Source organism: Anomalospiza imberbis, chromosome 15, assembly GCF_031753505.1.
Source record: "Anomalospiza imberbis isolate Cuckoo-Finch-1a 21T00152 chromosome 15, ASM3175350v1, whole genome shotgun sequence".
NCBI lineage: Eukaryota > Metazoa > Chordata > Aves > Passeriformes > Viduidae > Anomalospiza > Anomalospiza imberbis.
In genome coordinates, this window is record NC_089695.1 from 7,958,045 (window position 1) to 7,972,750 (window position 14,706).

The window sequence follows — 14,706 nt, forward strand, 5'->3', positions numbered from 1 at the left end:
TACCACCATCTCCCCTACAGATCCCATACATTCCTCTGCACATCATGCATCCAGTGCCCTCCTTTACATCCCCTGCACTCCCCCAGATGTTGGGAAAAGCCCTGGCACATGCTGCCTGGGGAGCGGGGATTCTCCATTCCAAGGACAGATTAGACACCTCTTGGGAGGGTCATGGTGGCTTGTGCTGCCTGGGGACAGGGGCAAGGTGTGAGTGGCCTCCTGAGAGCCCCTCCAGCTGGATTTTCCAGTGGTGGTGTCCATGTCCCACTGGTGAGCCCAAGCCCTCCCAACCCATGGTCCCACAGTGGCAGCAGCTTGCATCTCCTCAGAGTCCATCAGTTTGGGGAGCACACACTCATCACCGGCCTCCTGGAACCTTTCAGGTTCAGGAGTGAAGAACTAAGGTGTTTCTTCAGTAAATAGGTATTCTCATAAATAAAGGCAAAAGCCTGAACCAGGCTTGAGCATTATCTTTGCAGAGTGAGATGTGACCCTGTGCACATTAACTGCCCTGAAAGCAGTGCTGGCCCCAGCCCAGGCCCTCCCCACTGGGCTCCCTGCACAAGCAACTGCTTTAGGACTACCTAAAAATTCAGAATATTTAAATGTCCTGGTGGAGAAGCTTGTCTCAGCTGGAAGAGCTCTGAGAGTGTTTGCTGGGGAGAAACAGAGACAAACAACTTGCAGATAAGTTTCTTTAGAATCAGGAGCAGTTTTCTGGGTTTTACTATATATGTAGGAAAGATTTTTTTTTTTCCTCCCTAAAGTAATGAAAATTGCTTCTTTCATACATGAAGGGAACAGAGGGAACTTTTCCAAAGAGCCTCTTTCTCTCAATCCCCCTCCTATGGCACAGGACATTTATCCTCAGATAAATGGAGAAGCTGAATTTTTTTCAGTCCCTGGGGCAGACGAGTAGTAACAAAGGCAAAGTTAAACAACTCCAAACAAAAGCTGCAGCAGAACAGGGGTGTGGTGGTGGAAATAATGCCTGGCTAAGTAAGAAACTTTAATGATGATACATGGAAAAAGTTAAACAATTAAAACTTGAATCAGTCTGGCCCTGGTCCCAGCTCATTTAGTTAATAAATGCTGCGTCTCATCACGGTGGAGCTTGTGCCTCTTTTTCCTGCAGAAGAGAGGAGGCTCCCGGTGTTGGGCTGGTCAGAGCAGCTGTGTGGGCAGCAGAGGGTCGGGGGGCCCCAGTGCTCCCCAGGCTCTCTGTACCCCTCCGTCTCACACTGGGATCACCCCAAGGGCCTGAAGCCTCCCAGCATCAATGCCCGGGGCAGAGGGGCTGGAGATGGTGGTAGCTAAACCACAGAAACACATCCAACACGTGTGTGTATTCAAGGGTGAACAGAAAACCCGCTAATTGGAGAGTCATAACCATATTAATTATCTGAATAGGTGTACAAATTAGACATAGAGTCACATAGACCCACACTGGAAACTTTTTCTTTCCCCTATGGAAACCTATTCTGCCACATGTGGATCTGCAGAGGTTTTGTCTTTTAAATGTTTTAGGCACACACAGACAACAATTTCCATATATGAACACTTGCCAAATAAAACCTTTTAGGTTAAATATTGGAGGCACTTACCTCACCCTTCTGACTCCCATACACCAGTGATTTGAATCCCAATCAACTATTAAAACCAGACCCAGTGAGATTGAGCTACAGAAGCAAACATCCCTCTGACACAGCTGCTAACCCCAGCCTGCCCTCACCTCCCAATCCCCCACACTCCCACCACCCAGTGGGCTTCTGTACTCCAAGGGTCAGCAGTAACATCTCCTTGGGAAGAGGGCCCAGCTCACTCCAGCAGTGACAGCAGTGACACCCCAGCACTGCTGAACTGTGGATCCCAGTCTGATGACAGCCTGGGACATCAGGTGGGAGAAGGCTCCCTTGGAGTGTCACTGTGGCTGATTAAACATCACCAAAACCACTGATTCGTCAGCCTTGTGCCGGGGCAGATGCAGCAAAGCCCTGGACCATCACAGGGTAAGCTGGGTCACACTGGTGGAGAGGAGCCAGGCACCAGTGGGGGATCACACAACAGGCACACACACAACAGAGACACAGTGGCCTTTCCTACCTCCACACCTGATAGGATGTAGGATCCCAGGAAGGTCTCAAGTTAAAAAAAACTCACCCCAACTCCCCCCAAAACACAGGCCAAGCCTCAAACAAGCTCTCAATTAAATGTGGAGAGCAATTCACATTTGCAATTTGCATGGAGATGCAATTCTTATCTCCAAGATGCTTTTTGAGGTTTACCCAGTGTCCTTCTTACCTGGATGCCAGGGGACCCCCACACATATGGACCAGGCATAGGCCAAGTGATGTGAGACAAAACCCATAATACAATTTTATTTTTTGTTTCATACAAACAGTACCCTCCCCACATTTTACAGAGTTTAACAGCATTATCTGGTGACAGAGAAGGTGACACTTGCTTGTGGCTGCTCCTGCAAGCCTCACAACAGGAAAAGGGTGGCCTGAAGCCAGGAAAACATGTGCCCTGGGATGGGCCTGTGTGAGGCAGCTCCAAGCTCTGCAGGGGGATCAGGTGAATTGATTACTCCCAAGACAGGGTATCATGAGATGCCAGGTGGAAGTACTGATCTGAGGGAACTTGGGATCATTAGAAGTACAGCTCCATGCCCAGCATTCCCACTGGTGAGGCAGCCAAGCAAGACCACCAAGGGTGCCCTGACAGCATCCTGCTCAGCTGGGTGTTTAAAATGAGGGCAATGAACCAACTTATGAACTTCTTGGTGCTCCCTGTATCAGGGCTGCAGATTCCTGGCATCCTGCAGGACATGGCCACCATGCAGGTAGAGTAAAATGGGGACATGAGCCCCAGAGAGTGACAAACAGCACCACTGGCAGCTCCAGCTGTCTGCCTGGAAAACGGAAAGGCATCCTGTGCCATTCAGGTTGTGAGTCTTCCATCATGCAGCCAAGCTGCATTCAGTCCTGGATTTCAGTGAAGCCTGAACTCTCAAGCTACAGGCACCAGAGCTCAAACCAGCAATGTATAAGGATAACAGAGGAATTCAGAATATATGTTTCTGACAAGGGCAACCTAAGGAGCTCCAAGCAGAGCCCTGCAAACCAGGGCAGTAATGCTTCCCACCTGATTACCATGTCTCCTCATTTACATTTGTCCCAAACATTCCCCTCTTCAGAGGGTCCAACTGACCAAGCAAGGCCATGCAAATGCAAGAAAAACATGGTTCAGCATTGTGATAAAAATTTCCATGTTTCTTGTACTGTAATAATTAAAAATTCCTGATGGCAGAAGGAGGAGGGGGTGGATGTCCTGCTGCTAGCAGGAATGCACACAGCCAGCATCTCTGTGGTACCCAGCAGGAGGGAGCCCAGGGCTGCTGGGAGGCTGCAGGGCAGGGGGCAGGAGCTGCTGTGTCCCTGTAAGGCACTGCATGAAGAGGTCTAGATGGAGACCAGTAACACCCTAAAATCCCTTCTGCGGTGCAGAACCTGTAAGAAGAAATTACCTACTCAGCCCCAACTAGGATCATGCTCCCAATCCTCCTCCAGTCTCCAATTTTCCCTATTATGGAGACCCAGGAGGGAAAGGGGTGCTTTACCCATTACCCCATTTCTTATTTTCCTTTTCTATGGAAGGAACGCAAGCACAAGCATTTCTTTTTCTCCCCCACATCCTTCCTCTCTCAGGTGAGGAGGAAGAAGAGTGAGGCTCTTGCAAAGCAGAAGTAACCTCGTGGTACCAAAGACACAGCTCCCAGCACCTTGCACAGCAGTACCCAGCAGCTGAGCAAGTCAACTCCCTCTCTACTCCCTCTAAGTACTAATGTGAAAAAACCCACATTTCTCTAACAAAGAAACATTTCAAGAGCCACAAAATCTCTTCTCTGTCAAATAAAGTGGATGATGGACCTAGCTGAAAGCACAGCCTTGGGAGATGGGTATAAACACAGTGCTGCTGCCCTGGGACTTGGGGCTCACCCAAGCTCTGGTTATTCCCTAAGTGCTGGAGGGATTTTATCACCCCCTCCCTGCTGGGAGGCAGACCCAGATAGCAGCAATCTGAGGATCTAAAGGACTGTAAAATTATAGCAAAAACTGGGGAATAGTCACAATGGCCAAAGCAAAGGCAGCTGTGGGCAGAAATGTAGGAGGTGGGGATAATCAAAGGGTGCTCCAGACTACTGCAGTGTCCTTTCAAGGTGTGCTTGAGTCATTAGATGACAACAATTGAATTAGGACTAGAAGAAGGAAGAAAAAAGCCTCATCACACACTCAGTGTGAAATCTCTTGGGAACTCAAATCAGTCCTTGTCAGCCTCAAACTGCACTGCCCTGGTCCAGAGAGTTTCACTGTAATTACTGTTTTAAGAGACCACCCTTCCTTGGCACATCTGCTGGGATGCAGCTGAGTGAGGCACCCACTGGTATAGTCCTGACTCTCAGGGGTTGGTTTTTAATCACTGGGGCAGCCACAGGTCAGGAGATTAGGGTCCGGATATAAGAGACAGCTTCTTTTGTTAAAGTGCCTTATTTTCTTTGAGCTTTTAAAACATCTTCACAAACATCTTCAGTAGAAGGAGGGCACAAAAAAAAAAAAGAAAAAAAAAAGGAATACAGGTTTTATATGAAAGAGAGTAGAGAATTAAATCAATATTTACACAGATCTTGGGTAAGATTACAGCACAGACTAATAACCCAACACAGCAAAAAGCAGAGTGTCAAAAAGGGCAAAACCTGTTTGAATGCTTTCAACACCATTCCCCGGAGATCCCAAGTGTAAACGGTTTTATCTAGGAAAAGGCATTTTAACTTGGGCTTTGGTAATCGGGGTTGATTACTGCCCCACTGCTTGCAGCCGGCAGGAGGACGTGGGTGGGCCACCCGACCTCTCCAGAGCACAGCCCAGGCTTAGACGAGTTCAACTTTGGCGTTTGGATAAACAGCCACCACGTCATATCCTTCGGGGGGCTTGACCCTCTCCTTGGCATGCGTCTCGCAGTACAGCTGCTCCTCAATGAAGAAATACCCCCTCTGCTTCAGGTTGAGGCCACAGTCGTCACACATGAAGCACTCGGGGTGGTAGAGCTTGTCCCGAGCCTTGACGATGGTGCCCCTGGGAGAGATGAGGAAAGCTCAAGTGAGGTGGAGAAACAACGAGCATGAAGAGCTCTTCCTGCTGCCTCAAGTAAAACGGTAAGTGGAGGACACCAGCGTGCAGGGACATGTAAGGGCATTATCAGGGGTTCTCAGCCCACCCAAAGCTGCCACCTCACTCCAGGTGTGGCTTCACTACGCTTCTGCGGGGAGGGATGCTCCACACCCAGCAGCACTGCTCCACAGCATGATGCAAAACACAGACTTAAATACCTACACTGAGCCTGGATCTGAAAATCAGGAGCCAGCATCCTGCAAGGACTGGGGCTGAGCACCTGCAGGCACTATGACTTGTGGAGCAGAGACCCTCACTCACAGCTCCAGCAAGAATATGGTCACAGGCATTTGCACACTTCACACTCAGCCAGCAAATGTGGCTTGAGCAGGATGTAAATTACAGCAGAACGTAAATTACAGCAGAACATAAATTACTACAGGTCATAAATTACAACAGAACAAAGCAGAAAAACACCTGTACTTTCTGAAATAAACATCCGTCTGTCAGAGAGTAACTCTTCAACAAACAAACAAAACAGCTCTCTTCTGCTCTACGCTCAAGGTGTTTCTCCCACCAAGCCTTGTAAGGCAGTGAAGGAGTGCTTGGTGCTATTCATAGTCCCTGGGCAGCTACTATGATAGGCAGGGCACAAACCATCCCATAAATCATCCCTTGTGAGAGTCCCTTAAAAGGGGCAATCCAAACTGTATCATTCAGGTTTAGGTATGGTTATAAAAGACCAGAAAGGGATTCAAGGTATTCTGCTATAAATTCTTAACCCATGTGCCTGGCAGGACCCAAGCCCACGTGCCATGTCCCAGTGTCACCGTCCCCACTGCACCGGGCTTTCGGTAGGACACTTACACGATCCCATTCCTGCAGCGGGTGCACTCGGGAAGCATCTGCAGCCCAGACATGGGGCCACCAAGCTTTGGCACCGGGGACTTGATGTTCCGGGGGTTGCTCAGTTTGTCGAGTTTTTCACCTGCCAAAAATTATAAAAACACAGATTAAAAACTCAGCCTCTCAGAGCTGCTTTTTTCCCCTCTTCCTTTTTTTTCCTCTTTTCCCTTACAGAGTCAGACAAGTCTGCCTGTCATAACAGGATCTGCAACTCCCTTGGAAGTTCCAGGACAGCACCAGCTCAAAAGACAGGGACCTTGTCAAAATGCAAAGCAGCTGTGATCTAGAGATGAGAGGTTAATTTGGCTGTAATACTACTTACTGAGTTAAGAATCATAAATAGTGAAGAGCTCAGAAAAGCTCCCCTCCACCCCCTCCCAAAAAAATTAAGGTTCTATCACAGCAACATTGAGGTACACTTGGTAGACCCACCATCTGTCAAGGAGATGTAGATGAAAGAATTTCAGAGAATGAGGAATATTGAACCAAACAATAATAGAATCACATGCACTTTTCTTCCTAGAGCATGCATTTAGGGTCAAATAATCTAAACCAAAATCCTGTGATAGAAAGTAAGGTCTTCTGAGGCATCAGGCCTCCTTTCATGAAGGTTCAACAATGGGAAAGGAAGCAATGAAGATTTTGTGCATATGAAAAATATCATAGCAGAATATTCAGTATTGCTGCTCCCACTCCCTACAGACCATCTACCATCTGCCCTCCGATTCTGGACAACACCAACATGCTTCTTGCCAACTCCTGGGATACTTAAAAGCTTCCAGTATTGACTGCATGGTTTTCCACAGCTGACAACTGACTGGTCTGTTTGGCATATATTGATCTACAGTTCCTCTGTGATTGCCTAAGGTTGTAGAAAGGAAAAGCTCATGAAGAAGGACCAGTTGGCTCACAGTTTGGAAAAGCAGCAGAGGAGCTCTTGGATGAACAAGTCGTTCTCCAGAGTTCTAATTTGCCACACTCCCTGAGCTTCCAAGGTGTTTCAGTCCAGGGTCCATTGTAAACATGTGCTTCAAGCCCTGATGCCCAGAAGGTCTCTGTAGGCCACAAGCTCTTTCTGACTGAGGTATCTGCACATACTATGTGCCAGTTTTGGCAGCTTCAGAGCAAAATCCAGTGTAAGTGCCTCCCACGGCTGCAGGAGAATCTCTGCTTTTCCTAAAGGGAACTTTTAGTACCTGGAGCCTGATGCATCACCACTGCTGGTTGCTCACAGACCCCAGGCAGGGTCACACCACAGATACATTTTGAAGGGCGTCACTCGGAAACGCTTCCTTCCATGGAGAGACCCCTGCTCCCCTGTCCAGTGTGTCTCAGGAGTGCTTATTGTCCTGGGCCCAGATGGGAAGAAGGGTGCACAGGCACCTTCACACCACAGCCCCCCTCTCCAGCCATGGCTCTGACACAGAGGCCAACGCTGTCAGCAGTTCCAGCCAAGTGGGTAAAACCAAAAGGACCAACTTCCCAGCAGACCCCACCTCCCCAAAACACAAAACAGCGCTTGGCAATGCCAAGAGCTTTCATACAAGCAAGGCACTGCCCAAGAGCAGAGCAGGGCTCCTCCACCCCAGGAGTTCCCCCAATACTTGGCTGGCTCCAGCCAAGCCCCTTGTTGAATCCTTCCGCTGCCTTGCTGGGAATAAACTGAAGCAACTGAAGCTGTTGGCTTCCCCCAGCATGAGACACAGCGTGCTTGGACTAGACAGGCTCATCTGCCAACATTTAACAGTTAAGCTGTCACTGCCTCTCATGCAGAGTGCTTGGATAAGCTGCTTAAAAAAGGAAAGAAGGGGGAAAAAAAAGGGATTTTACAGCAAAATGAACCCTGCAGAGAAGGCTGCTTCCCATCTTCTTGAGCTGTGTATCATTTCCTTCTATTTATTAGCCCAGTCTCATGGTGATTTATGGTCTTCAGCAAGGCAGCAAAATGCTTTAATTCCACAGCCTCAACCATGCTATCCCCATTATGGCTGAAATGTTTGTCCTTTCTGGGTCATGGGTGCCTATAAGGGTGGGCACTGCCATTCCTCCAGCCTCCACCTCAGCACAAAGCATTGCTCCCTAAGGGCGTGGGATAGGGCTAAATTGCTTCCAGTAGGAACACATTCCATATAAAACAGGTCCTTGTCCAAGACACTCAGTTCCTTGGGAGAGGAGAGCTTGACTTTAAAAGGACAATGCAGAGCAGGCTCAGGTCAAAATGTGTAATTTTAGGCTTAAGGAAAAAGGAGCAGGGGTGGCAGCTGTTAAACAAACCAGCAGGAACGCTTGGGGTTGAAAACGTGCTGGAACATCACAGAGCTTCACGCCAAGCAGAGATGCTTTTCACCTAATTTCTCATCCCTTGTGAAATAAACAGTGTTGGAATGACCAAGGCGTAAGTGAGGCTGTGCCTGCAGGCAGTCACACATCCCCTCCACACTACTGAGAAGCAGAATGGTAGAACCCAGGTGACAGTGACTGCTCCAGCCTGTCCCATACTGGCTGGTACCTGAAGGCAGCCTGTTGGGCTCCAGTCAAACCCTCAGTGTTGCACTGGTGACGGGCTAGTGCCAAGAGAATGCTGATGAGCACACATCCAGGACTGGCTGGACAGTCCCAGGATGTGGGCACCTCTTTCTTCCCCAGCCTTTTCTTTCTTCCTTCCTCCTAGCACTGGGTTCCTGCCAGCCCAGGGCTGTGGGATGCAGGGGGAGGCAGGAGCAAACCAGCAGAGCTTGAATTTTGTTCCCTTTCCTGGCACAGGGAAGGGAGGAAGGCAGCAGCATTACTAATTGGGATTAACACAGTCACTTCCCATTTGCTTCTTCCTGACGAGGAGACTGGGAAGCAGCAGATTTGTCCTTGCTCTTGGAGGTCTTGAAGGACCTGAAGGTCCAACTGGGGCCTGTATTTAACATCAGTTTTTCTGCTAATCCAGGGGCTGTAATACTAATAATAAGTATAACAATACACCCAGTGCTTCTGAGGTTGATCCTATCTCATGCTTTGTAACTATGGCTCAGTCCCACTGAGAAAAACAATACTGGTGGAATTCCATGATGATCAGAAGTTACCTGCAATTGTGCTTCTTGTGAAGCAAGAACCAACATCCTTCTAGTCAAAGAACAGACCTCTCCAACATTTTAGACAAACAGAAAATGAAGTGCAACAGCCCAACTCACTAGCTCTCATGGCTCCATAATGAGATTTACAGCAGTAGGTATTTTCTCATAAAAGATATGTTCCTGGATTCACATGATTGGAGTAGGGGGCCCTTGGAAGGAAACAGAAAGAGGAGTCTTGCCCTGTAAGACTGTAAAGCAAAGCCTAAAAATTTGAACATAAAAGCCCCAACAGATTTAACAGTAAAAGGCAAATAAAAAAAAAGACACTGAAATGTATAGATTGGGGATCTTATTATTTAATGTGTTAACGACATGGGCAGGAAGCTGTGACAGACCTGAGAAACGAGCCAAGAACTCCTGATCTCTATCCCTGCCTTGCTGAGGACCATCCCACATCCTTATGCAAATGCCATTTACTTAACCAGACCAGGCTCTCCAACAGTGATCTTACACAACTGCTTAAGGCCATCACATTTCATAAACCATCTCAGAAAACAGCTGCCACGCTGGTTACAAATCCAGCTTTCACACGGTGCTCAAGTCAGCCACAACATTTGGTAAGCAGGAGTATGTGAAACACGGGTTTGAAACCTGCCATCCTGGTGGTCTCCTCACAGGAGGGTGCTTGGGTGCCAACCTCCTTACCATTCTCACTGGCCTCCAACATGCCCTGTAAGTACCGGAAGGATCCAGACTGCTTTGGCTCTGAAATGGGCTTTTCATAATCCTGAAGCATCTTGTAGACATCCGACTCCACGTCAATCCCATTTCTGTTCCGTGGGAGAGACTTCATGGGGTCAATGCTGGTTTAAAGCAAAGAAAGAAAGGCTCAAGTCAAACAGAAACAGCTACTGTCAGCTCATCAGGGAGGCACTGAAATCTCCACATTCCCACAGATTCAATTAAGCACCTCTGTTCCCATGTGCTTCCCTGCCTGGAGGTATGTCTGGCACAGGAACAGTTGCTGAACCAAGGAGGTTAAACTTGTTCCCTGTTGGGCTCCAATTGAGCAACACAGCAAGGGCTGGCCCAGTTACCAGATGCCTTCAGGAAAGAGGGCAGCTGCTTGCAAATGCTGTAAATTGCTTTGCCACCTATGGAATTTATTGATAAAATGGGAAAAGCATGCATTTCATTAACTATGTAGGGCCAGGACATGCACCCACCCCTTGTAAGGGCATCAGGAGAGTGTGTGCCAGGCAGGACACCAAAACCCCTCACCACCCCTAAGTGCTTTCTGTGAAGCTGGTGTTACTGTAGGCACATCACAAACACAGATCACGGCTTAACTGAGAAAACCACCTCACCAGGGAGGGGGGCACTGGGGCTGCCTGTAACCCCCACCTCCAGCCTTCAGCCTGGAGCTGCTCCCGGTCTGGATGAGGAGTATTTGGGATGTACAGACAACAAATAGCAATTTAAACCATTATTCCACTCCGATACATCAAAACATGAAAAGCATGGTCTGGAACCAAATATATTTCAGGTACATGCTTAAATGTCCTACTGAGAAAAGCTGAATCCAAGTGCTGTTGTGTTCCAGAGGCCCCAACACACTGTACAGCTCCAGGGGAAGGGGCTCCTCTTCCTTTTTATAGAGCAGGTCATCAAGGTCATTATAAAACCAATAAAAAAACAAAAGCCCTGAACTCCATCAGCTTCACATACTTTAGCCATCATCTGGATAATTTTCTCTACCAGTATTATATTCATGTCTGCTTAAACAAATAAACAAAAGAAATAACATTCAGTTTCAAAGAAAGAAAGAGAAAAAACCTCCAGACAAAAATCACTTTCAAAGAATGGCCAGAGCTCCATGTTCTGATGTTCTGGTAGAAACTCCCCAGCAGCTCTGCTCGCTGTGGGAGGTGAGGGCCAGCCTGGGTGGTGGGGCTGAGCCATGGTGGTGCAGAGCCATGGACCCATCCCTGTGACTCCCAGTCAGTCCAAACCCTGCAGGTGTGCTCCAAGTGCTTCTCTACCATGCTACAGCTCACTCCTACATCAATTCACACATTTTCAATGGGAAAGGGCAGGTTTTGGCCAGCTGTGTTAATTTGGCACGGCCTGGTTTGTTTTTAGTGGTGGGGTGGGGGCCCACAAGGGGAGCTTCCGTGAGAAGCTGCTAAAGGCTTCCACCATGACAAAACCAATCTCTGATGGCTCTGAAGACGGACATGCTGCTGGCCCAATTAGAGAGGCTGGTAATGCCTCTGTGATGACATATTTAAGAAGAAAATCAAAACAATGCAGGGGCAGATTTTCCAGGGATGGCGAGGCACCGCTGCCACGGGCCATCCCTGGTGCAGCGCATGGCGATACATGGATGCCACCACCTTGGCATGGCCCGTGGCGAGCCTTGCCTTGCCTGCCCAGCCACGCTGCGGGCAGACGGGCAGGGGCAGCAGTGGCTTCTCCTTCCCCGTGCCCTGCAGGGAAGAGAGGCGTTAAACTGCACCAGCGCCGCGGCCACCACTGCTGGCTCCATGGCAGCAGGGCCTGGCCAGTGGTGGAAACATGGCCAGCGACTCCCCAGCAAGGAAGCTAGACAAAATCGACCTCTCAGTGCTGTGGGATCCTGCAGGAATCTTTGAATTAGTGGAACTTGTTTGCAATGGTATCTATGAGCAGCAGCTTTTCTTCTAGTCAGAGAAGAGGAAGAAGTGAGGACATTTGAGCAAAAACATGGTGGCACCAAGGGCAGTGGAAAAACAAAGATGGGGAGGAGGTGCTCCAGGTGTTGGAGGCCGTGGTGAAGTCTGTGATGGAACAAACTGTCCCCCTGTAATGCAGGAAGTCCACAGGGGAAGCACAGATCCACTCACAGCCCATGGGGAAAGTGCTCACAGCAGAGCGGGTGGATGGCAGAGAAAGCTGTGATCCAGCGGGAGACCCGAATGGAGAGAGGGCTCCTGCTGCCAGAGATAGGGAGAGAGCGGCCTTGCTTCCAAACTAGAGCAGCCTATCCTTACAGGACTGCACCCTGTGGATAAGTGACCCGTGCCACAACAGTTTTGGGAACACTTGTTTGCCTGTGGGAGGAACTCACAGCATAGCAGAGGACTGACTCCTCTCCCTGAGCAAACAGAAAATCTTGGTGATGAACTGGCCAAAACCCCCACACCCTGTCTCCCTGTGTTGTCAGTGGGAAGGAGGGAGGGGCTGGGGGAAAAAAAGTGTTTTAAAGGCTTATTTTACTTCTCATTAGCCTCCTCTTATTCTGTTAATAATCAATTTACTTTATACATTTAAATTTGAACCTGTTTTACCCTTTGAGTGTTTTCTCCCAATCCTCATCCCAACTCATGAGCACTCCGTTATTTTTTTTCCCTCTCCTCTACCCAGCTGAAAGCAAGAGAGGGTAAGCAAGTGACTTTAGTGGTGCCTGGCATTTGGCCAGTGTCAAACCATGACACCAGCCCAGCCTCATCAAAGAAAATGCACTCCAATTCAAAGAAAATACACTCCTGCCCCAGTTCTACTCAAAGACCCAAGAGAATGTCCTGGCTTTAGGCTCATTTGCAGATAACACCGTATTTTGTTCTCTGTTTTTTGTGCAATTCTCCTCTTTCCAACTTCAATAACTCCTGGAGCAGCACAGGGAATGAGCTGGCTTGCTGCATCACTGAAATACAGATTCATGCAAAGTTCCCAAGCTGAAAAGAAACTCTCTTTGCATGTGATACAGACATTACTTTCTTGCAGGATATTTTGCCAGTTTGGAGGAACATAAATCAAGATCCTCATAAGCCATGTGAAAACATCCCAGTCCACAACCTGGCTTGTCTCAAAGTCTGAGTTATTCACCCAAACCATTCTTGGCTACACAAAAGCCTTTTCTTTCCTAGAAGCATTATTTATTTCTCAGCCTCCCCGACAGCTGCACTGAGCAGATCTTGCACTTATAAACATCCCAGTTACCGGAGTTCATCCTTTCAGCCAGTACCTCCAGCTTCTAGGGCAAGTATTGGCTCTTGGGTCTGTGGCAAGGTGATCCCCACTCCCAGGAGGGCAGCACCCTCTATCCTGCCTTGGAGATACACTTTGAAAAAACAAAGTATTGTTGTCTGTGACATTCACAGAGCCATGGAATTGTTTAGGTTAGAAAAGCCCTCTAAGATCATCAAGCCAAACCATTCCCCCAGCACTACCAAGGCCACCACTAAACCATGTCCCCAAGAGAATCATCTACATGTCTGTTAAGTCCCTTGGTGACTCCACCATTGCCCCGGGCAGCCTGTGCCAGGGCTTGACAACCTTGTTGGTGAAGAAAGTTTTGCTAATATCCAATTTAAACCTCTCCTCCTCCTGTCTTCCTTGGCATTAATCCCAGCTGGGGGACTGTACCTAGGGGCCACTAATCTAACAACTCACATCAGCAACAGAAGGCTCCTAACAGAGATCTAGAGAATGAGCACCTTCACCAAGATTCATACCTGAGCTACAGCATCACAAGTTTCAATTCAATGCTGCAGTTGCTACCTATGTAGATGTGGCCATTTTGTTCAGAAAGTGGTGTCTCCAGACCTTTTTATTTTTGCTTTGCTTTGTTAATTTGGTAAGTTTCTTTTCTCCTCCCACCTACACTTGACCAGCCCAGCATCTTGATGGACTTGGCACAGTTAGGTCAATGGTTAGAGAAGATGATCTTGAAGGTCTTTCCAGTTGAAGTGAGACTCAGATTCCATGATCTCAGGAGCTTCAGGAGCACAAAGGTCTCTGTGCACTCCCTGAACCTTAGTTTGCAGGAGAAGCAGCAGATGCAGAGCCAAGCCCTGCCCTGGCCCTACCTGTGGGCAGGAGAGATGTGGAGTCCACTCAGCTGGCCTGGAAGGGCTGACTCGGAGCTGTTGTTGGCGTAGAGCCGGGTTGGTTGGTGATGCTGCATGTTCAGCACCTGCTTGCTGTCCACAGGGCTGCCCCCAGATCCATGGGGCATCGACCTCCTGCTCTGGGCAGGGCCACTGTCCTGGAAGAGAAAGAAAGCAGAAAACCTGGGATTTATAGTGTGTGATGTACATGGAGGGGCTGTGTTGGGACATGCAGTTTGCAGTAATAACATTTTATGTGTGCTGTGGAAAACGGGGATGTGCAGCAGGAAAAGGAAAACTCAGGCTTGACCCGCAGTTAAATTGTGCTGAAACTACATAGCTCCCCTTGGTCCCAACCAAATGAAGTTGCTGTTTCTCCTGGTGAACCACTGCCAAATATTCTGCATTTATTTTTCCCGCATTTATTTTATATTTAAAAGCATATGTGCTGTTTCTTTAAACGAAAGGCTGTGAGTCTAACTTCTTATTCCACGTTCCATCATTCTGAGCACACTTGCTGTGCTCCTGACTTCAGGGCCATCCCTTCCATTTCTATCACCAAACAGGACAAACCCATGCTAGGCAGCTCCACGTGCAGGATGGGCAACACCTGAGGCCAAGGGACCAGTCTGGGTATTTTCACTTGCTGCTACCCTTGTCCACACAGATCCTCATTCATTTGGGGAGGTTTTC

At 48.4% G+C, this 14,706-nt stretch overlaps 1 protein-coding gene across 3 annotated transcripts in view; it reads right to left on the bottom strand.

The window, feature by feature from the left end:
• Positions 1–4,452: 4,452 nt before the first annotated feature.
• Positions 4,453–14,706, bottom strand: part of PDLIM4 (PDZ and LIM domain 4) — a 46,217-nt gene continuing 35,963 nt past the window's right edge. For all 3 annotated transcript variants that reach the window (XM_068205676.1, XM_068205678.1, XM_068205677.1), the window contains exons 4-7: positions 13,993–14,171; positions 9,848–10,005; positions 6,039–6,159; positions 4,453–5,135 (exon numbers count right to left, since the gene is read on the bottom strand). In XM_068205676.1, coding sequence (XP_068061777.1) covers positions 4,931–5,135; positions 6,039–6,159; positions 9,848–10,005; positions 13,993–14,171 — 663 coding nt within the window. In that variant the 3' untranslated portion in view covers positions 4,453–4,930. The remainder of the gene's footprint in view (positions 5,136–6,038; positions 6,160–9,847; positions 10,006–13,992; positions 14,172–14,706) is intronic.